The 24,448-nt window shown below is 37.3% G+C and overlaps 2 protein-coding genes across 2 annotated transcripts; one reads left to right on the top strand and one right to left on the bottom strand.

Annotated features, from left to right (window-relative positions):
• Nucleotides 1–4,912: 4,912 nt before the first annotated feature.
• Nucleotides 4,913–11,076, top strand: LOC109244551 (AUGMIN subunit 2-like). Its single transcript, XM_019411662.1, has 6 exons — nt 4,913–5,134; nt 5,242–5,367; nt 5,663–5,767; nt 6,773–6,841; nt 9,624–9,737; nt 10,483–11,076. The coding sequence occupies exons 1-6, from the start codon at nt 5,006–5,008 to the stop codon at nt 10,822–10,824; spliced, it is 885 nt and encodes a 294-aa protein (XP_019267207.1). The 5' UTR covers nt 4,913–5,005; the 3' UTR covers nt 10,825–11,076.
• A 256-nt stretch (nt 11,077–11,332) lies between these two features.
• Nucleotides 11,333–17,501, bottom strand: LOC109244552. The gene is made up of 7 exons (XM_019411663.1): nt 16,973–17,501; nt 15,543–15,642; nt 14,894–14,959; nt 12,960–13,074; nt 12,170–12,252; nt 11,965–12,026; nt 11,333–11,687 (listed from the first exon to the last, which is right to left on the bottom strand). The coding sequence occupies exons 1-7, from the start codon at nt 17,140–17,142 to the stop codon at nt 11,579–11,581; spliced, it is 705 nt and encodes a 234-aa protein (XP_019267208.1). The 5' UTR covers nt 17,143–17,501; the 3' UTR covers nt 11,333–11,578.
• Between the last annotated feature and the right edge of the window lie 6,947 nt (nt 17,502–24,448).

Genomic DNA, 24,448 nt, shown 5'->3' with positions numbered 1-24,448 from the left:
GCATGAGGAGCTAACTTATCTTTTCCTAGAGTAAGGTCATGAACAAAGCACGTACTCCCAAAGACACGGGGTGGAAGAGAGTAATAAAGGTAAGTGGGGAAACAGGACAGAGAATGGAACTTGATTTTGGATAGCCGAAGATGGCATACGATTAATAAGATAACAAGATATAAGAACTGCATCTCCCCAAAAACGCAGCGGAACATGAGATTGTATGAGTAGGGTACGAGCAGTTTCAATAAGATGTCAATTCTTTCTTTCAGCTACCCCATTTTGTTGGGATGTGTACGGACAAGATATTTGATGAATAATCCCATGGGAGTTCATAAACTGCTGAAATGGGGAAGACAAATACTCTAGGGCATTATCACTGCGAAATGTGCGGATAAACCCCAAATTGATTTTGAATTTCAGCGTGGAAGGTCTGGAAAATAGAAAATAACTCAGACCGATTTTTCATCAAAAATATCCAAGTGCACCTGGAATAATCATCAATGAAACTGACAAAGTAGCGGAATCCCAAGGTAGAACTGACCCGACTAGGACCCCAAACATCTGAATGGACTAAAGTAAAAGGTGACTCTGCTCAATTATCAAGACGCCACGGGAAATAGGAGCGGCTATGCTTACCGAGCTGACATGACTCACACTCTAGAGTGGACAAGTGAGATAAGCCAGGTACCATTTTCTGAAGTTTTGACAAACTAGGATGTCCTAACCGTTTATGTAATAAATCTGGTGAATCAGTAACGGGACAAGTTTTTGGAGGAAGACAAGATGCGAGTCCATGTGATTTTGCAAGGATAAGGTAATAAAGTCCATCTGATTCACGTCCGGTACCAATGATCCGCCCTGTACTGCATTTCTGTATAAAAACAAGGTCATCAAGAAATAAAATAGCAGATTTAAGTGATTTGGCTAAGAGACTAACAGCTATGAGATTAAAAGGACTACCAGGAACATAAAGAACAGAGTCTAAAGGTAAGGAAGGAAGTGGACTTGCTTGACCTATTGCAGTTGCCATGGCTTGAGACCCATTGGCCATTGTGACTGTTGGAAGAGATTGAGAATATGAAATACTAGTGAAAAGAGATTTGTTACCAGAAATATGATCAGATGTACCTGAATCAATGACCCAAGACTCAGAAGGTGAAGATTGGGAGACACAAGTCATGCTACTATTTGTTGGAACAACGGAGGCTAATCCTAAAGATGTTTGTTTACGTGTTTTGTGCTGAAGGAACTCAATATAATTCGGTAAAGAAACCATCTGGATTGGATTCAATACATTGGATCCAACGGATTGTGAGTTAAAGGCTTCCGATACGAATGCCATTATAATATCATGCCGGAAAAAGCAGAAATTTTCTAGGGATCACTGTTCACGCCGGAAAAATCACTATAGCTCGCCGAAAAATTCCAAAGTTGTCGGAATCTGTCGGAAATAGTACTAATGGACTCGGAATTGCAAGGAGATGAAACTGTCCTGAAGAATTTTTTTCAAAATCTGACCGGAAGAGGTCACACGCGCCGGCGCGTGTGACAGACGCGCCGGCGCGTGTGACAGACGCGCCGCCGGAAGCAGATCTCCAACAGGCGCGTGACGGCGCGTGGGTGAGTATTTTCCGGTGAATTTTTCTGGGGTTTGGTCGGATCTCTCTTGGGAACCTTGTGGTGGTGTTGGATTTTGCACAACATTGATAATTAGTGACTTTGACGCAACCAGTCACTTAAGTTACCGGAAAATTGCACGGTGACTGAGTTCTTTCTTCCTGGATGTCGCTGGAATGACGCACAACGATCTCTTCTCACCGATGCTCTGATACCATGTGAGAATGCACGGGAGAAAAATATATTTATTGATTAATTATGACAATGATACAATGAGCCCTATATATATAATACATGTCCTACTCCTAATATATGAAAGGAAACATATTCATTACATTGTAGGTTGCTCCTCCTATAATACTTTGTGTCTTGCTAATAAAGATACTTGAAATAACTTAGTTTAAGTAGAAGTAGCATAATAGGTTTTAGGAATTAGTATTTTGAGTTTAATTACTTGTTGGCTTGTAATAGTTTTCCATAATTCCAAGGCCCAAAGAAAAATCTAACGCATTATTAGTTTTAAACTTACTAGATAAATATATTTTCCACATGTAAAATTTATTCAGTACGGTTCGGTATTGTTTCCGGTTTATTTTTATAAAATAAAAAACCTACCCTAATTATCGGTGCGATTATAGATTTATATAAAAACCTACGGTTTCTTAAAAACAAACCTAAAAATGGGTTCGGTGCGGTACGCTTTGGCCGATTTTTGAATATCCATTTACACCCCTAGGAGGGTTGGTTGGCCTTGCTTTAGAATCTTACGCGCCCACTTTTTCTTTACTAGATTTAGAGTACGCGCGTTGCGCGTGTACTTCATGCCAGTGAGTATAAGTTTTTAAAAAAAATACACAAATACTATTAACATATGTAATTGAGTTATAAATAAAATTGAAAAAATCACAAGCTCTTGAAAATGATAAATATTGATAATATATGGCTAACTTAATAAAGAAAAAATTACGTACATCACATAAAATTATTCTAATGTCTTATCATGATTTTGGTATAGAAATTGTGCATTTGCTTTAGTTGCTCGACATCAGAATAATATGCTAACTTGTACTCAAATATATCTTGTAACAATATTATACTCTTTATGGCCTTAAAAAGTAATTTTTTTGCTCAAGTACATTATATGAATTTCATCTTATTCCTTACTGAAAATACAAAAAATAAAAAAAGACTCCATATTATTAGGTTTAACTATCATACGAACAATTTAATCGGATGGGTGTTGTTTAAACCCAACTACACGTGTTTTTAGAAAAAATAAAATAAAATGATTACCATAAAAAATTAAGGTAAAAAAATTAATATTTATTATTATCTTAATAAACATGAAGGTATCGTTATGTAATATAATTCTCAAAATGTATAAAATCTATTAAACATTTCTTGTACTGTGCATTCAGATAAATCATTATAAAAGTGTTTGCAATATCTATTTTTATACGCATATACATTTTATTGTTTTAACAATATTTAGTGGTGGTATTTGAATTCAACTGACTGGATATTATCTCTCTTAATTTACAAATAATTTGCTGAAACATGATCATTTTAATTATTTGGATGGCTTTATCATGAGAATCTGACTATTAATATTGATATTTGTCATGAGTTCATAGTTATATTAGTAACTAAAGATAATCATGAGCCTAAAAACACACGAAGTATAAAAAGACAACAAAAATCCTAAACCAGGAAATTCTTTTTTAGAATTTTAAGCTTTCAAAACTAAATTCAAAATAAAATACATAACTAATGGCGTTTGAATCTTTTGATTTAAAATTATAAACATACTCTTTGTCCCTCAAGTGAGTTCCACACCCATCAAAGAATATATAATTCATATTATCTTAATATGAAAAGTATGTTAGTTTAAATGAGGAAATAATTTAAATAAGGCAAACTTTTATTATTTTTAAAGTCCAAAATATTAAGAGTTTTTATATATTTTTAATAAGGAAAGATTTCTAGTAAAATTAAATGACTATTTTTAGATATTAGTGGAATAATTAAATGACTATTCCTAAATATTAGGAAATTAATTAGAATGACTATTTTGCCCAATGTGAACTCTATTTTTAAAGGGCAGAAAAGACGAACGACATTTCGCTAAGGGCCTTCGTGCTTTTAATATAGTATAGATTTTAGATCTAAGTATACTGAAGCCCGGAAGACTTTTAGAAGGAGCACTCTCACTTATTCAGGACCAAATAGGTCTAAACTTTTCAACGGTTCTAGTCTTATGGATTAGGGGCTGAGACAAACCCAAAAATAACAGGCTCTAGATGGTTGTAATGTTTTTTACCGATATTAGTTAATATTTATAGCCAAATATGAAATAAATAAAATCTCGAATTCTATCCCGAGATTATAATCCTAATTCCTATAACCAAAACGACCCTTAAACATTAAATTTCAGAAGGCATTATATATTTAAAAGCTCAACTACTACCGATTGTTGAGTAACGGGAAATAGTTAAGTTTCCCCTTTAATTAATTCCTATAGGCAGGGCGCTATTGTACCTTAGTGTTTGCCAGTAAAACGGTACAATTAAATTTGTTACTTGATTTATAGACAAGCGAATTGTTTTGATTCAAAAATAATAAAGAAATAAGATTAAAAATGAGACTTAGCAATTGAAATTGAAGAAGATGACAAGCCTGGCCCCGAGCGCTATGTCTCCGAGAACAAAAATGAAAGAAATGGTAAAGAGCCAACACAATTGTTTAATTGAGAGCGAAAGTAAAATATAGCATATATTTTGCCCAGAATTTTCGTGTCTTACAATGGCGATATAGCCTATTATTTATAGCTATACATAGGGAAACAAGATCTTAGGATCAAGCCCCACCTAAATGATAATAAAAGAGTCATTGATGAATATGTAACGGCAAGCTATGAATGCAAATATTCTTTGCAACGGTTGCCCAATTAATGTTAGAGAATATTCTTTCATTGAATGCTATCCGATGGCAAATACTCGATCTGCTCCCGTTGACTATGCTCCCTTTGGGATTTACCCGATGTCAATTGTAGTTGTTGTTTTCGGTACTGGTTGTTACTTGACTCGCCTTTTACCTCTCTTCGGTTCCACGTGTCATGCTATTCATTCGGTCATTTATTATAATCAATTTTATCCCATACACTTAGATTATTGGCAAAAGGGATGTATCTACCATATATTCCAAACAACAAGGGAGCGGAAGTGCTGTTTTCCAAACCTAAAGGGATCTAAAAGTAATAATACTAACAACGAAGGAGCTTTGTTGCGGAAGCGATCTGGCCGACCGGAACTTGGAAGTTTAAAAAATTTGAAGTTGGTACATATATAGTAGACGTTGTGTAGAGAGAGAGAGAGGAAAATCCAAATCCAATGCGATGATGGGAAGCGAGTCAAATCCTACATGGGTTGGAAGGAAACCAATGAGAAGACTTGGTGGAATGTCTGATGCTCTTTCTATTGCTTCTGAACTCGGTTTCTCTCTTCCGACTCCTCCCAATTCCCAGGTCCACACTTTTTTCTTTTTAGTTGAGTCTTGTACTGCTGAATTTTTGTAGCAATATTCATATTTGAGATTTATTGATTGAAATTCAAAAACATTCCCGTTGTTTAGGAGGAGATCCAAAACTTATCCTCCACCACTGGTGAAAATGGTGATGATTTGATAAGGGTCTTGAAAGAACTCACTGCTGTTCAAAGGAAAATTGCTGATTTACAAGTCGAACTTCAAGGTCGAAAGGTGACATTGTTCAGATTCTTAAGAATTTCATCCTTTTTAAATTATCCAACACGATGTTCTACTAGTGAATGTGGTGTGAATTTATAGCACTTCGACTTTTCACTTGACCCTAATATTGCATATGTCCTATCCATTTCAGCAGGGCATGGTTACTTAACAGTTCAAAATAATTTGAAAATTTTACAACTTACACACCTAACTATTCGATATTGTCATCTATTTAGCTTTGGTAATTGAAAAATGTAGTCTTTTAGACGATATCATGAACTAACATAGTAATGTGTTACAACTTTAGGAGGACAAAAATGTTGCTCATCTGACACATGTCAGTGAAATGGAAAAGAAGATTGAAACATTGCAAAGGATTACTACTATTTTGAAGGACGTTATTCAGAATAAGGTAATTGACTTAATCTGAGTTTTAACTTCTATTTTCTGCCTAGTTACATTTGGTGATATTCAAATATTTCATCATGATCTTCTCTATCCACCTTTTTGAAACTAAACAAAATTCCCTACTGTCATGGGGAGGCATCAATCCTATTTGTGTCAAATGATTGATGTTCTTCCATTCGTCAATGCTTTTGTGTTTTCCAGAGGAGGGGGCATCACATGCAGCATGTGCACTTTCTGGACATAATTATTTAGGACCACCAGAATAAACACATTAAGACACATAGAAGAAAAACTAAATGAATTTCGAGATATGAATATGATTATTCAAGTGGTTGCTGATTTGTGTAGGTTTTGTTCACTGAATGAATTAAAGATGTATTAATGCAAGGATAATATGGAATAAAGAACTTTGTTTCTGCAGTATCTAGTATAGATGGTGAAAAGGAAGAATGATGTTGGTCTCTATATGCGTGTGTGATGCATTTTCTCTTTTCTTCGAGTACAGCTGCATCGTCTTTTTGTTTGTGGACAGCTGTATTCATGAAAGTATTGTGGATGTGCTTCTTTGTGCACTCTTGTATTCTTGCATGCAGGAGTCAGTGGTAGTGAGAGGAAAAGAAAGAGGGAGCGGAGTCGTGCAATGTGTAGGAGTTATTGATCAGTCAGTAGCTGAATGCTGCTTGTAATGTGAAAACCTTCAATATTTAATATGGCGAACATTTTATTGAAACGTTACTTATCAAAAATAAAAGAGGAACATTTTATTGAAATGCAGTGGAAGAAAGTAAGGCCTGCCCTGAGATGAGACCAGAAAATTTTATCAAGAATTCTTGCATTAGCTTGCAGTTGCTCTAGCAAAGAACTTTGGCAACTTTATCTGGTCTTAGTGAAGCAAATTTCATCCAATAGCAGAATTACATAATTTATTTATTTTGTCATTGTGATTTCTTTCCTTATTTGTTTCATTTTGTTGTTATGTTTGCATAAAAATCTTCTGCGGGTTTTGTAGGACCGCATAATAGCTCGCCTTCAACAACCATATTCGTTGGATTGCATTCCTGTTGAAGCTGAATATCAGGTTTGTTACTTGCCAACTGTAATCAGCTTATCTTCCTGGAATACCTAGACCTCTAGAGATAGATGCTTGACCTAATATATAATGATTACTGAAGAGCTTATCATTATCGCAAATACCTTTTTTGTTGAAGATTGGGAAAAATCAACATCATTTTGTGGAAGAACTTTTATAGATTACAATTTTATTAGATTCATTGTATTTGAATAGCATAATATTGTTGAACAGAATTCAACGTTTAAACTATGTCCCAAGGCTTCAAAACAAGCTCCAATCGTCTTTGGGATGGAGTGGAAGTTGTGTTCTTTCAAGGACAAACAAGCAAATATGGACTTGAACCAACAAAAGTCACAACGTAAACAAAGAAACAAAGCTTTAAGGCAATTAGCGCGGAAATAATGACGCAAAGCTCAAAAACTAGCTAAACACAAGTAGGGACAATTTACTTGGTGTTAATTAGGTAGGAAAATTAAAAAAATTGAAACGGAGTGGAAAATCCCAAATTCGAACCCAAAAACATTGTCAAAACCTGTAGTTTCTGGTGCAAGAAAAATGATGGTGAGATTGCTATCGTGGTCCTGGAGTCGCAATCGCGGCCCTTGCAGCCTGAAAAACTTTGCAAATTTGTACCCAAGAACACTGTCAAAACATGTGGTTTCTAGTGCAAGAAAACTGATGGTGCGACCGCTATCACGGTCATGGAGTCTCAATCGCAGCCCTTGCGCCCTGAAAAACGTTCGCGATCGCGATGCACAAGTGGATTTTTGCCTTTCGTGGAAGCGGCTTGAAGCTGGTGATCTCGGACCTTCAACTAGGTTCAGGTGCTCTTCAAGCCTTAACAAACTAGCTTCAGCTTTCTCCCAAATATGATTCAAATCCCAACCAAATCGATTCCAAACACTCTCCACTTCAGATACAATTCTAACAAGTATATAGAACAACATTCAATCACACCCAATCGTTTTCAAACACTATTTTTCAGATTTTGATTTTCAAATTCAAGCTCAAAGTTCAACAATGTTCTTCAATTGAATACCCAATTCTCGGATCTCATTTGATTGATTTGCAACAACAATTAATTCACATATTTTCTCCAAAAAAATCTCAACAGTAATTAACAACCAAAACTCGAATTCATCCACAGAAATTCAAACTCAACCAAGCTCAAGAACTTTTTATTTGGGGTAATTTTCGGATTTTTTTTCTCTGATTTGATAATCAAAAACAATCAACAAGAAATTTTTTAACCTATATCTGATACCAAGATTATCACAATCACAAACAAGAAAAAGGTAACAAGGAATTGAAATGATAGAAGTTAGATACAAAATTGAAAGGGAACTAGTAATAATTAGATTAATCAACACGTAATCACCGCAAGATACAATCTATTAGTGCCTAAACTATTAGATTAATCAACACGTAATCACCCCAAGATACAATCTATTAGCGCCTAAACTATTAGGATACTCAATAGATTGGAGCTCTTTTCAATCCGAGAGCAAAGTGTCAAAGCAATTAAGAGATTCACTAACAAAGTACTCACTAAAGTAACCACTAATTACTCACTACATATTCACCAGAGAAGCCAGAATACCCATTAATATGTTCATCAAAAGCTAAAGAACGAAACTAGGTATTGGGCTAATTATACCAAGCCTATTTTATTACATAGCTTGCCCAAAGTAACCCTTCAAAAGGTTAAAAACGTCATTAGCTAAATGCTGAAAATGTACCTCCAGGTGGTAATCGCGATTGCCCTTCAAGGTCCTCGATCGTGATATTCAGTCGACTCAGGCTCTTCTACGATCACTCTGTGACTGCTAGTTCCAATCCTTCTTCCTTAATTGCTCCATGAGCTCCGCGACAGCAATATCAGCCTCCCAGCTCTCCTCCGTGATTGCGTAATGCCTCCGCTACAGTTCCTGCAACCTTCAAGTGCTGTCCAAGGGCTTCTTCTTCAGCTCCAAGCACCAAGTTAGGTCCTTTCTTCCATTGTTGCTATGTGTAACATGTTGCGGACCTCATTTCCAAAGGGTTTGTTGAAGCTTCCATCTTCAAGGTCATCATTCCAAACGCTTGTAGCTCCGTAGCTTGGCTATGAGTGAATGGTCGTGAGGGTGTAGCTATGGGCAATTGGTCACAGAGTGACCACTTAAGCCAATTGCCCAATCAAAGCACTTCCTTTTTTTTCAAAAGTGCATTATTCTTGTCCCTTTGTGGTGCTCATTCTAGCGGCATTGCTCTTAGTTCTGATGACCGTTCCATCTGACCATGCATGTCCCTGGTGTCTGTTCCCCCTTACCGTGCCTCTGGCGCACTAAAAAAAAAGTAGAACAACAACAATAACTGATGACACACACACACACACACGGATATCTGCGGAGCTCTTCAGAAGAGCTACTGCTTAGTCCTTGTCTTGTGGCCCTTTGAAACTTGAAACACCCAGTGCGAAAACTAAGATAAGAAAAAAGATGTTTTGCTAATACGAGGATAGTGGAATACAAGACTCACCTATTTATAGTTGTAGAATGCAATCTACATCTTATATTTAGTCGATGAGCGACTAACACTTCACTTTTAACACACCCTACTTTACAATATTTACCTTGTGAAACACTGGCTCACAGTAGTTACACTTTGACAGGCATGTCTCTAAGTATCCTTGAGAGCAAGAACTCAGATACTTCTATATCAGTCTTTAGCTTTTTCAACTGTTCATTTAATCATTCAGCCATTTAACAAGCCAATAGATATAGGTGCCTAAAACTATTGAATTGTGCAGAAACAATTTTCAGAATTGCTGATGAGGGCTGCTAGTGATTATGGTGCTTTAACGGCCTCTGTAACAGATTTTCAATGGAGTCAGAATTTTAAAGAACCGCCAACAGTTTGGGGGGTATGCTCTTCCTTTCTCCTGCCAATTAACTCGTTCTTCGTATGTTGTAAATATAAAACTAATTTGTTATGATTGTTTTGAGTGTTGAAGCATCATTCATAATGCTGTACTAAAGTAATATGTTTTGTGTGGAAGCTATTGTTTTTTGCATGTGGGGATTCCTGAATTATTAAGGGTAAATGGAACCATCACATTAGCATATATCTCTCCTGGTGACAGTTGTCAGGTGCTTGATGGTGCTAATTTTTTTTCCTATTTGTTTGATGCAAGAAAATGTTAATTTTCGTTTTGTGGACGGGCTTGTCACTGTAGTTGCATACTCCTTGATGGAAAGAAAATTTTGAATACCAATAAGATGGAAAAAATAAAATGAAGTGTGGTGTAGTTATCGGGTGCTATAACTGACAAATATGCACAGAGATGGATGACGCAACTAGATGTTAGAGCGTTTGAATCTGTACAGAAGTAGCACGTGTTTGTATGTGCGCTAAGGTAAGACTGATGCAAGAAAGTTTAACCACAAAAGGATTAAAGAACTAGGAATCCATGAAATCATTAGTGCAGTGTTGCATTCTTGTTTTATTGTGTAACTGGTGAGTTGAACCCTCAAAGTGCACACGGGATACAAAATTATTCCTTTTCGAGACCCTGAATTAGCTTTACTCTGTGGAATGCTGGGATCTGTTGCATGAAGCATGCAGGAGAACTTCGTGAACCCTCAAGTTTGATGTTTTAATTAATGTAGGAAATGCTTCGTCCAATTCCTGTTGCTTTAGCTTCTAGCACTCGATTCTTTGAAGCCATGTCTGCGATGAGAGAGTCAATTGCAACACTGCATGCTTTGAGAGTTGGTCATTCTTCTTCCTTGTCTACAAAACCAAGCAACGAGCCTTCACAAAGAACACTTGGAGATACTGATTGTGTGACTCCTCCCCCATGGAGATCAGAGTCAAGCTTTGATGATTTAGCCGTTGGAAGCCTGAGAAGGCAAGAAAGTGAGCCACAAGAAGGTAGTGAAATCGCAAAAGGTGATGGTATGGGCCACAGGAGATTGTCATGGCCTCCTTCAGTTAAGAACATCTCGTAATGGTATCACTACTTGGGCTGCTGTGTATTTGTTATCCCCCGTTCCCATGGATTTATCATTTTGATCATCCTTGTATTAGTTTAGGTGATTGTATTTTCGGTGTCTCATGGGTGTTTTTTTCTTCTTATTCTTTTTCACCAGTTCCATGAATGCGGGGCGTGATATTTGTTTGGTTTTACTCTTGTAATTTTACTCTTGAACTGAAGCCATTTCAAACAGTGTTCAAAATGAAAAGATGTTTTTTCATAGAAATATTCATTCTCCAGTTAAACATCTTCGTTCAAATAACACGCAAATCTAGTCTATGTAAATAAGTATTATCTTTGGTTCCCCTCCAGATGAAATAATTAGGTACAAAAATAAATTTTCTTCTGTCCCACCTAACTACAATAAATGGTAATGTGCTATCAGTACCCTTATAAATTACCTTTTAAGTTAAATCCAGATTGTAGTTCAAATAGATAAGGTAGGCAAGAGAATGTGAGAATAGGCAGACGCTTAGCTGACATTAACTTACCAAAGCATCTAATTGATGAGGTGGGCAAGAAAAAGAGTGAGAATAGGCAGACTCTTAACTTGATAATCACTCTATTTTATGAATGTACAATGTTTTCGAGCATGAGCTATGATTTCTACCACGAAAGGTAGTAACAAATGTAGTCGAGTCAGTCAACTCTTCGTTCTCTCTCTCTCTCTTGCTCTTTCTGCGCGCGGTAGAGATGACAAAAGCAGGCACTTCATTGACAACCTTTCATCAGCCAATTGCATGAGTTGAGGGGGGAAGGATAGAGTTGGCAAGTTCTTCATCTAACTTAACTGGAAGTGGTGGCATCTGCTTCAGTATGTATGACGACTCATTCAACCTGCAAATTTGGTTACATCTTAGGTTAACAATATAGTTCAACAGCCACAAGTAAAAGAATAATGAACAAAGCTACATATTAGTATCCAAGTAATGCAAAGCTCTCAAGTGACCCAGAAAATAAGGATTTCTGGTTCACTCGATGATCATGTTCGAATTTCTAGTAGTGCTTGCCTTTTAGCAGTTACTAACCTAGTGGATGGACTTTACAAACTGCAGAACAAAAAAAATATAGAAGATATAAAGGAACAGGCATACTCAAGAGACTTCAGACGTACTTTTGTAAAATCATGAAGATGTTATCTCGAGCCTGACACAAAAGTCGAGTATTCTCGTGTATCTGCATGAACGAAGTGGAGCATATAAGTGTAGAGTTATTGTCGTTTACAGAGGGGGCCTATTAGGGAGAGGCCCCAATATATCAGATATCAGGTGTTTTACAAGAAAAAAGTTGAAATTATATCAGTTAAGCTGCATGCTTACTTGATGTGTTACAAGATTCGCGGAAATCTGTTCAAAGATCCGAGCATTCTGATGAATAAGCTGCGTGGTGACACTGACTGTGGCTGCAATGAACAAAATTCTAGATGAGAACAACATTATAAGATGCTTTAACTTGAGATATCAGGTGTTTGTCCCCAAAACTTGTAGACCTCAACATCTTACATATGCTATACGATTCAGCCAAGTTCACGCTTCAAACAATGAGTTGCCCAGTGAGAAGCTGTTGTTTGAATCTCAACTCTAGGAGTTGAATTAATATCGACGTTATTATATATTGGACGCTAGAGTTAGTTATTCTAATCGTGAGTTGATATATTGGTATTCTTTACATTTCCAATAGGTTGTGCGTGCTTGCTTGTTCTCATTTTTCGCTTAAAATCACATGGACCATGCCTCTATTTTGCGCTTTTCGCTTTTGAAAACAATCAGAATAGTGTCCAGATTGCCGACATAGAACTATCTGCATCTCAAATTCTTAATCAATCAATCAGAAAACTATACCTCCATCCCATGCTAGTTGGGGACCTCAAATTCTTTATACTACATAGATTTAAGTTCATCAGAGTTTTCATCACTTCTCATATGGAGGATTTATTTATTTTTCAATATTGAGTTAACATTGAGAAAGAACTTAAAAATGTAAGAATGTAGTTTCATGTGTTTTTTATGATGAACACCAACAAGACATAATTCAGATATCTAAATTTCATGCTCAAGAAAAAGAGCAATTTTAATCTACTAACTATTCTCGAGAAGAAGTGAAACTGACCATGATACGAGGTGAAACCGTCACTCTTATTTGAAACCACTCCTTGAGCATATGGAACATAACCAGGCTGGATTACCACAGGGGACGACGCTGCAGTAGGATCAGTCAATTTTTCCTGAGAAAAGAATGTAACACATTTCCTTGAGCCTCTGGAGGCATACATCAAAGTAAGCCAAATAGAAATGACCTAAAACACCAGTGATGAATTCCGATAGCCTCATTACAGACAACTTTCTAAAAGCATGTGAAAGACCAAGATAAAACACACTCTTCATAATTTCTATAAATTTTTGTTAAGCGACAATCGATGTTCTAGTATTGTAGAGAAAGTAGACAAGATTGGTCTGTGAATAACCATTCTTTAGAGGATCACAAGAACCAGCTAATGCTGAAAGTCATACAAACATTGGTCTATGAATAGCCACATCCGAGGAGAATGTTGCCTGGTATTGTATTCTGTTCATGAGGTGAGAATCGTCCAAAACCATATAATGAGACAGCATCTCATTCCTAACCAATAGGGACATACCCCTCGGTCCCCTCTCCAGTCGTACGCCTAGCATTAGATATTTGGAACATGAATAATATAATATGAGGATCCAACATTGGGTAAACCAAGAATAGGGATGGCTGTGGCTCTAATACAATGTTAAGAAAATGGATCTAGATCCTAACTCAACCCAAAAACAAGATAATGAGGTGAAAATTGTTCAAGATCTTATAAGGAGACAACAGTCTTATTCCCTCAACCAACATGCGGCATTCTAACATATTGTTCATTACAGGTTTTAGAAAAACACGGAAAACAAAGTAGAAGATGGTGAAAGAGAGGAAGATAATCACACCACTTATGTTCTGTTGCTTAGGGAGTTCTCTCGACTACTCTCCTCAAACCAAGAGCGTGAGGATTAAGATAATTGTTCAGAAAGACACTTCTTGAGGGCTTACATGTTACAAATCATACTAGTGATGACGTGTTTTACAGTCAATAAAATGTGTCCAACACATGTTGCACACTGTTAGATTTACTACAGGTCAAGAAGCTACAACTGGAAGCTGTAGAAGAAACAACAGATCACTGGAGATAAACTTCTTGGAGGAACTTCTATAACTGGGAGATACATAAAGTACTGTAGCTCTTCAGGAATATCTCAAAAGCCGGATAAGTCTGAAAAGCAGAAAAGAATGTAAGTTTCTTTGTTGGATCATGCTATAATTTTCTGGTAATAACGGGAAGATATGGTCAGTGGCCTCGGAGAAGCCTGTGGAAGAACATTGTACCTTTAAAAGTGATGTGTTCATGCCTTAATCAATAGAAACTTCAAAAGAATGGAATTACAACCTTCAGAAGATATTATAAGCGTGAGAAAGCAGAGGAGCACCCGGATCTTTTGTTAAGGCTACCTATAAAGGGCTCCTCAAAATCAAAGAAAAATATCATAAGTTTCGGACATTCAGCTGTTAATGAGACTCCTTTTACTGACAGTTACGCTGTTGTAGCAGGTTACTTACATTATTTCCCTAGTTGCTAATCCCACTTATTATAGACAGTTATCTGTTTGTTGTTTTTTAGGTGACCTTATATTGGTACTTTTTATACTATTAGTATATAGAAGTTAAATTCTTTATGAATTAGGAGCATGTTTACAAACTTATTTGCAGTGGATGTGGGCAATGCCAACCAACCTAAAGGAAGACATAGGCAGCTGTAGAATCCAGAAGATAGAAAAGCGACTTAAAGTTCCATCTAATTCGTGCCACCGTGCATTACACAGACAGTTTGGAAGGAAATGAACTCAAGATGTTTAGAATGGAATGGAGTACCACTTCATTGTTTAATACTTACTCTAATGGTGCTGTTTGTGTACATAAAAATGAGCTCAAAGAGATAGGGAAATCAATATCAACAACAAGAGATAAAAAGAAGTGGTTACCTTTCTATCTTTATTTTTCTTCAATAGATTTGCGTCATCTTTCCTTCTCTTGCTGTTTTCCTTTTTCTACAGGGATAATAACACAGTCAGTACAACAACACTATAAAATGAGGAAAACTTGCTCCAAAGAAATTGAAAATTATACCTAGACAATATAATAGCTACTATGTTAACTCAATTTCTTCTTAACCGTATAACTACAACTATAAGGATTCTAAATAATGCAAAAAAAAAAAAAAAAAAAGAGTTTTAGAAAAGAAGTAATAGCAAATGAAAATTCTTAAGTGGCCAGACACCAGAAGAAAGAGAAAGAACATGGTAAAGGATGAGAAGTAAAGAGAACCAATATGAACATCAAAGACAAATGCATGGTAACAACAAAACTTGAGGAACAGATCTAATGCCTGCTATTATACAGAAAACAATGCATGTTACTGTGTTGTGGTTAAGAATTTCAATGCTTTTAGTACTAGCTATGGCTTATCGATCTGGGACTTAGGTGTAGTTGATTGTTAGATGCATGCTTGTCTATATTTTGTTTTCAAAGTAATAAATTCCAGCTTTTTACCTTTTCTGGTTATATTTTTGTTTAAGTATCAAGTTCAGATAGAGTTTTCAGCTACAAAATGCAGCAGCTAGGAGCACTTACCTTGGTCCATTTGCATCGTAATGCCACATCACGAACAGTCTTGTTCTTCAGCGAAATTGCAATTTTTGCATAACGGGATATGCTTGTCTCGGAGGCATATCTGCAGGTATTTTTAAGAGTTATTTCCCAGATGCAATAATTGTCCTAGATTTGGAGCTTCAGTAAATACAAATGAATTCTAGACCCTTCAGAAAAGTAGCTTAAAGAGATAAACCTCTACAAGAAATAAGAGATCAACACGTTTGACAAGATAAACGAAGGAAGTAAAGAAACATCAGCCTAAAATTTATCCGTTATCCTTTTGTTTAAAATAAAATAAATAATTCATGTATAACACTAGAAGTTAGCAGAGTCTAAAACTAGGTTCAGATCATATCATAAACCAAATAGCAATAGTTAGAAATGCTGATGACAGGACTATTCAAATTCTTTTCCTAACTTCAAGACCTCTATTTCGTAAGTAAGAGAACATGTGTTCTTAATCTTTAGTGACACTCTCAAATGTTGTTCCTCATGCCATGTCTCACATTTCCTATCTCAGTAAGATAACTTTAGCGCGCGTTCCTAGCTTTAGTTGCCTTAAGGCTTGTCTTCCTTTCAGAACCTTGGTACTCATAAGCTGGCTTTTAGTCTGAGGTTTTCGGACAAGACTACTACTGAAAAGATGTGGCTCCACCATTGGTCCAAAATCACTTAAAACTTGATATGGGGAGGACAGTGTTTTCAGATACTTCTTTGATATTATCACAGGAGAAACCAAGTGAACCAGAGAACACTATTCATTAGACCATATATGCCTAAAGTCCTCAGTTTCAATCAAATGAAAAATGACAATAATTTTACAACTTTGTGAAATATACTATTAAAGCACCTTCTCACATGGTTAACTAATTCTAACTATTGAAAGAAGTAAAATAGGGAGCATATAAAGTAGAAACAAAAGAAAAAAGGAATGATATCCAATATCATAAAGGAATTCTTGCAATAAGAAGGAAAGAGCTTACACCACCTTAATCAAACTACAACACAATAACAACAACAACAACTCAGTAGAATCCCACAAGTGAGGGGTCTGGGGAGGGTAGTGAGTACGCAGACCTTACCCCTACCCTGATGGAGTAGAGAGGCTGTTTCCTATAGACCCTCGGACCACCTTAATCAAACTAAAAATAAAAAATCATATATTTGCACAACAACAACTACGCTCGATGAATTCAACCTAGTAAGGATCGGCTAAATGAATCCTCACATATTGTATATTTGTACCTAGCAAATATAACATGCAAAAATTGATCATTGTACCAATCACAAAGCTTAGACAATTAACCACAACAAGAAGCAAGTAATTTACAGGCCACCATAAAATAGCCAACCCCACAAAAAGTAATCAATTCAAAACATCAAATCAAGACTTTAAAAGATTCACTCACTTTACCAAACCTTCCTCCAAGATAGCTTGTTCTTCAGGAGTCCAATCCATTGAAACCTGATTTTGTTGAAAACTTGTAGGTGAAGAAGAATTATCTCTTCCCCCTATCGAATTATTCCCGCTACATGAATTTATCCCTTCTTTAATATTCATACCAGATGAACTTGCCATATTTCACATGCCAAAAAAATAAAGTTTAAAACAGAGAGCTCTGTATTCTTGGGTATAAAGCTATATTATATACACAAAAATGAGCCAAGAATGATTGTCTTGTTCTTTGGCCAAAGCTTGGAAACTTAGAAAAAATCAAAATAAAGGAGTAAAAGGAAAGGCCAGTAAGGAGAGTTCAAGGTTTTGAAGATGGAGTTGAGATTCTTTAACAGATGCATGGGCATCAATAATCAAGTTGAAGAGTTGGAAGAAAGGTAAAGATTGAGAGAAAAAGGAGGGAATCTATCAAGGATCACACGTAGTTATGACAAAAAGGTTGGTTGCTACAACTGAAAAGAAAAAACCAATACAACTGCCTGTAATGTAATTTTAAGTTTGTTTTTATGTGAATTTAAAATTGATGCAAGAAAAGGAAAGGGTTGTTATGGGAGGTACCTTTTTGTTTTTTAACATATGCTTATAAATAGATTTCTGTTAAAAATAATATGTACATATTTAAGAGGTCGATATTGCTTGAAGAAATGATAGAGAGAATATCAATCTGAGATAAGAATATAACTTAAGAGCCGTGGAAACAGCCTCCGAGTAAAGTGCATACGATAGATCCTTGTGGTCTGATCCTTCACCGGACGTTACGCATAGCGGAAACTTCTGGCTGCCCTTTTTTTTTAATATAACTTAAGAACTAAACGTAGTTGAACTTACGAGATAAATTGTGATAATATATCGACAATGCTTGTGTTAATTTTGTCTACGCGACTGCTAATAATGGTAATTTGAACCTACAAATTTCATGACCTTTTTCTTGATGAAGCATGTAAAAATTCTTTTTATAATGGATGATGGTGTAATTTGAACTAATAATTTTTCCATATTTTAGTATCATGTTGAATTATATGATTACTTTGTTTAAAAACTTTACACTATTAAAGAAAGAATATATCTAATTATTTATATACTGTGTTGCATAACATGCGTGGGGGTTGGCATTGTCAGTGTTGAGAAAAAAAGATTTTGCTAAAGGAAAGAAAGGAAGTGCGAGCTGACGCACTGACAGCTTCTCACTCACTTCCCTTTCTAAAAGGCAAAGCTCCTTCTTTTGCCTTTAACTTTGGGAATGAAAGCTTTAGACAAGAAAAGGAATTCTTGTTAAATATGTAAAACGAATTTCAGAGATGGTTGATGCTTGACTCGTTGATTACTAAATGAAGCAATAGGCTTGAGAATAAGTATTGTCTCTTCACTATAAAAAATAAGAAATTCTTTCATTCTGTTTCGCATTACATTAATATATTGCTTTTCTCTTTTTGGATTGTTATTTGAAAATAATTTATGCTTTCACAGAAAAAGAAGTTGTAATAGGGGGTCATACTTTTCTTCGGGGCGTACATGGACCGAGTTGGTTTGGTTTATATCAAAACCAAACCAAACCAATTATATCGATTTTAATTGATTCGGTTTTGTCGGATTTTTTGTTACATGAATATTATTTCAATCTTTGTTAAATTTTTGATAAGTAAATATATGTTTAGTAAAATTAAAAAAATTGACAAAAATATATAGTCTATTAACATATTCTTATGGGAGAATTTTCGTAGTAGCATATGATAATTAGTTGTTTTAGTTGTGTGACAATAATTTTTCGTTGATGTACACTTTCAAGGTTAACTGAATTTGATAATTAAACATAAAAATCATATGACACCTATATAATGATATATTCTATTTAATTTTAAAATTTTGAATTTCACTTCAAATTCAAAAAAGATATAAGAATTTAATAGATTTTGACATATGAATATGGAAGAACAAAGAGATTGATGCATTTCACTAACATTTGATAAGAAAGTGATTGTACAACACATTATTTAAAGTTATAAAATAGAGCACTTCATATTTAACTAAATATTACATCCTGTAATAGAATCACAAATATTTCTAGATATTTTTAAAAGAAGATTCTATGAAAAGTCTTAAAAGTATACAAAAATTATATATTTATATTTCGGTTTGGTTCATTTTTTTTTAACTTAATACTGTATGGGGTAAAATATGTTCATATTTTATGATCGCATAAGAAAGCGACACGTGGAACCGAAGACAGAAGATGGCCAAACTTGGAGGCATTGATCCCGCTTGTCATCGGAGAGGATGATACTCATAAAGACAAAATAAATTTCCGCTATCCGGTAGCATTCAATGAAGAATATTCTATAAAATTAAGTGCATGATCCATTACAGAGAATATGACATTCACTGTCCACTATTACACAAATTGGAAAATCGCCCTAAAAAGTATCCCCGGGCCCACGTCTCAGAATCGAGTAAAAGTCACAAAATATGAACACCCATTCACTCACGAGTCTAACCATACAAGAACTACTCGAATCCGACCTCAAATCGCCTTTCAAAACTCGAAATTTTAGTCTATGAAGTTTCTACCATTTCCCCCCAAATTTTCAACTCAAATCCCTAATTAGAAGATGAAAATAGCAATAGATTTATGAAATATAGCCCAATCCGAGATAGAATCACTTACCCCATTAATCTTCTAGAAGAAACCTCGAAAAATCGCCTCACACCGAGCTCTCAAAGTCCCAAAAATCGAAATGGGAATCAAACCCTCGAATTTCTCTTTTCTGCCCAGTTACTCTGCATCTGCGGACCTGCCATCGCACCTGCTTCACCGCACCTGCGGAATCCCCATCGCAGGTGCGGATTCCACTTAAAACTCAGTGTCCGCTTCTGCGATCAAAGGGTCGCACCTGCGGACGCTTGTCCGCTTTTGTGGCCATTCACCGTTCCTGCAAACACTCTAACGCATCTGCGGGCATCGCAGATGCGGAAATCACCTCGCACTTGCGACCCCTGGCAACTCCTCTTTGTGGCCATTCACCGTTCCTGCGAACACTCTAACGCATCTGTGGGCATCGCTAATGTGGAAATCACCTCGCACTTGCGACCCCTGGCAACTCCTCCTTTTTCCGCTTTTGCGTTTGACTCTCCGCACGTTCGATCCCGCACCTGCGATCTCCCCACCGCAGGTGCGAAAACACTAGAAACCAGAAACTTCAACCATTTGCATAGGTCCAATTTCAATCCGAAACACACCCGAGGCCCTGGGGACCTCAACCAAATATATCAACAAGTCCTAAAACATCATACGAACTTAGTCGAGCCCTCAAATCACATCAAACAATGCTAAAATCACGAATCACCCTCCAATTCAAACTTATAGAACTTGAAACTTAAAATTTCTACAACCGATGCCGAAACCTATCAAACCACGTCCTATTGACCTCAAATTTTGCACACAAGTCATATTCCACACTACGGACCTACTCCAACTTTCGGAATCCGAATCCGACCCCGATATCAAAAAGTCCACTACCGGTCAAAATCTCCAAAAATTTGACTTCCGCCATTTCAAGCCTAAATGAGCTACAGACCTCCAAAACACAATCCGGACCCGCCCCTAAGTCCAAAATCACCCAATGGAGCTGATGGAATTGACGAAACTCCATTCCGGAGTCGACTTCACACAGTTCCGACTATGGTCCAAATCCTAAGACTTAAGCCTCTATTTAGGGACTAAGTGTCCCAAAACACTCCAAAAACCAAAACGAGACCTCCTGGAAAGTCACATAAGTAGAAAAAGATACGGGGGAAGCAGTAAAAAGGTGATCGGGGCTAATACTCTCAAAAATAACGGCCAGGCCGTTACATCCACATCCTATTTGCAACAAGCAAAATAACTAAGTAGGTTTTACAAAAAAAATGCAAAAGCATAAACATGGGAACTCAAGAAATCCCGAGATACGCCCAAATGCGTGGCAAAATAATATGACATATAGGAATAATTGGAGCCTGGATCGAATAGAACCGATGCATCTCTTGATAGACCGAAACAATACTTGTAATGATAGAGTCGGAAGCAACTGCCTCTATACGAGCAGGAAGAGCATAGTATTTGGCCTGGCCTCCCCTTCTAGGGCGACCTCTACCTCCCCAACCTCCACCTCGAGCTGGCTGAGCAGGTGGAGCCTAGTTTGAGAGATTGGATATGTTTGAGCCGAGTTGAGTTTTGGCTTGTGTGGTCTCCCAGTCTTTTCTTATTATCGTATCAGGGAGCGTCAGTATGAAGACCCCCATCTGCTTGTCCTTAAGGACACGATTCAACACGCTGATGCTAAGGAGGTCACTATTGGGGATGATGGTGCATTGAAGATGCAGGGCAGGCTATGTGTCCCTAATATAGACAGATTGCGTGAGTTGATTCTTCAAGAGGCTCACAGCTCACGGTACTCCATTCATCCAGGTGTCACGACGATGTATCATGACTTAAGGCAGCATTATTGGTGGCGTAGAATGAAGAATGACATAGTGGAATATGTAGCCCGGTGTCTAAATTGCCAGCAGGTGAAGTATGAGCATCAACAACCGGGTGGGTTGCTTCAGAAGTTAGATATTCCGGAGTTGAAATGGGAGTAGATCACTATGGATTTCATTGTTGGACTTTCACGGACTCAGCAAAAGTTTGATGTGGTTTGAGTGATTGTAGATACGCTGACCAAGTCAGCTCATTTCATTCTTGTGATGACTACTTATTCTTCCGAGTAGCTAGCTCGAGTTTATATCCGCGAGATTGTCAGGCTTTATGGCATGCCGGTATCTATTATCTCTGACCGAGGTACGCAGTTTACATCACGGTTCTAGAGGGGCGTACAGTAGGAGTTAGGTACTCGGGTGGAGTTGAGCAGAGCATTTCACCCTCAGACGGACGGGCAGTCTGAGCGTATTATTCTGATTCTAAAGGATATGCTCCGTGCGTGTGTGGTGGAGTTTGGAGGTTCTTGGGATCAGTTCTTGCCACTTGCGGAGTTTGCCTATAACAATAGTTATGTAACGACCCAGCCGGTCGTTTTGAGAGTTAGAGTATCGATCCCCTATTAAATGCTTTCCTCGTATCTATATCTGCTATTGTGACTTGCCGGGAGGTTTCATTTTGGTTTTTAGAAGTGTTTGGGACACTTAGTCCCTAAACGGAGGCTTAAGTTTTAAAATTTGGATCGTAGTTGGAACTGTGTACTCCGGAATGGAGTTCTATGAATTCTGTTAGCTCCGTTGGGTGATTTTGGTCTTAGGGGCGTGTTCGGAATGTGTTTTGGAGGTCCGTAGCTTATTTAGGCTTGAAATGGCGAAAGTTAAATTTTTGGAGTTTTGGACCCATAGTGGAATTTTTGATAACGGGGTCGGAATCCGATTTTGGAAGTTGGAGCAGGCCCGTAGTGTTGAATATGACTTGTGTGCAAAATTTGGGGTCAATCAGACGTGTTTGGTTGGTTTCGAAATCGGTTGTAGAATTTTGTAGTTTCAAGTTCTTTAAGTTTGAATTGGAGGGTGATTCGTGATTTTAGCGTTATTTGATGTGATTTGAGGGATCGACTAAGTTCGTATGGTGTTTTGGGATTGGTTGGTATGTTTGGTTGAGGTCTCGGGGGCCTCGGGTTGATTTCGAGTGGTTAACAGACCATTGTTGGACTTTGAGAGTTGGCAGATTTTCTGGTATTTTGTTGCAGAGGTTTCCTTCATCGTGTTCACGAGGGGGTTCTCGCGTTCGTGAAGGCACTTGGGAGGATGGCTCGAGCTTATTTTTCGTGTTCGTAAAAAGGGGTCCGTTCGCGAAGGTATGGTCAGTGGATGCGGCAAACGCATGGAGTAGAACGCTTTCGCGTAGAGGAAAGTGAGGTAGCTGGGGACCCATCCATTTGGTCTACGCGTTCACGAAGGTAAAGTCGCGAACGCGATGAGAGGGGGTCAGTACCTTTCGCGTTCGCGAGTGGTTGATCGCGTTCGTGTAGAAGGGATTTTTGGTCTGGCAAAATTTGTGCTTCGCGAACGCGAGGCTTTGAGCGCGTTCGCGAAGAAAGGCGTACCTGGGCAGAATTTAAAGTTCAAAAACGAGGGTTTTTAGTTCATATCACAAATTGAATTGGGAGCTCGGTAGAGGGAGAAATTTCGAGAGATTTTCAGAGGAAGTCATTGGGTAACAATTCCTAACTCCTTTATGGTTATATCCCACTAATCTATGCTTGATTTTATCGTTTAATTTCGGATTTGGGTGAAAAAAAGGAAAAATTGAGAAAAGTTCTTTGGCCGAATTTTGGGATTTTGATCGAGATTTTCGTATCGAATTTGAGTAAATTTGGTATGGTTAGACCCGTGGGTGAATGGGTGTTCATATTTTGTGACTTTTACCCGATTCCGAGACGTGGGCTCGGGGAGGCTTTTTGGGCGTTTTTCTAATTTCTTGCCTTAGCTTTGATTTCGTTAGCTAGATTAGTTTCTTGTAGCTATATTTATGTTTGTAATTCGTTTTGGCTAGATTTGGGCCATTTAGAGTCGGATATTCGTGGAAAGAGCATTGTGATGGATTGATTTGAGCTTGGTTCGAGGTAAGTTGCTTGCCTAACCTTGTGTGGGAGAATTCCCCTTAGGATTTGGTACTATTTGATATATGAGTGTCGTGTATGTAAGGGGACGAGTGCGTACACGGGCTATTTGCTGAAAAACTCCATTTTTATTAAGTAAAATATCTGTTTTCCTTTAACTGAGCTACATTAGCATATGTAATTATCCTGTTTAGTTTAGAACAGCATGACTACGTGCCTTAATTGCTTACCTGAACTCTGTGTAGCATGCTTAGTGAATTTCCTGCTTCTTTGTTGACTTGGACTGAGTCTAAATCGTAGGATTTCATGTTGTAGTTGTAATTCTATTGTTTGAGCTACATATTTACTTTGGGACGATGGAACGGTATTCCGGGAGATTCCCCTGTACAGCTTATTTACTTTGGGACTGCAGAACGGTATTCCGGGAGATCCTCCAGCACTGTGTATTTACTTTGGGACTACGGAACGGTATTCCGGTAGATGCCCCTACACATTTATATTTGGGTTTAAGGGGCGGTATCCTGGGAGATCCCCAGTTGTTATCACTATGTTCTGAGCTATTGTTTTTCATTTATTCTATTCCTGTTATATTTCTGTATTTATTTTTTACTGTGATATTCTATTCTGTCTTATTTCTTTATATTTATACTAGTAGGGCCCCGACCTGATCTCGTCACTACTCGACCGAGGTTAGGCTTGGCACTTACTGGGTACCGTTGTAGTGTACTGATGCCCTTTCCTTCACATGTTTTCCGTGTGCAGATCCAGGTTCATCTTACCAGCCTCATCACTAGTTGCAGTCGCTTCTGCTCATTGGAGACTTCAAGGTACATTTGCCCGCGCCCGCAGATCCT

This window comes from Nicotiana attenuata, unplaced genomic scaffold (assembly GCF_001879085.1).
Source record: "Nicotiana attenuata strain UT unplaced genomic scaffold, NIATTr2, whole genome shotgun sequence".
NCBI classification, from domain to species: domain Eukaryota; kingdom Viridiplantae; phylum Streptophyta; class Magnoliopsida; order Solanales; family Solanaceae; genus Nicotiana; species Nicotiana attenuata.
This window is presented reverse-complemented; position numbering and strand designations above follow the sequence as displayed.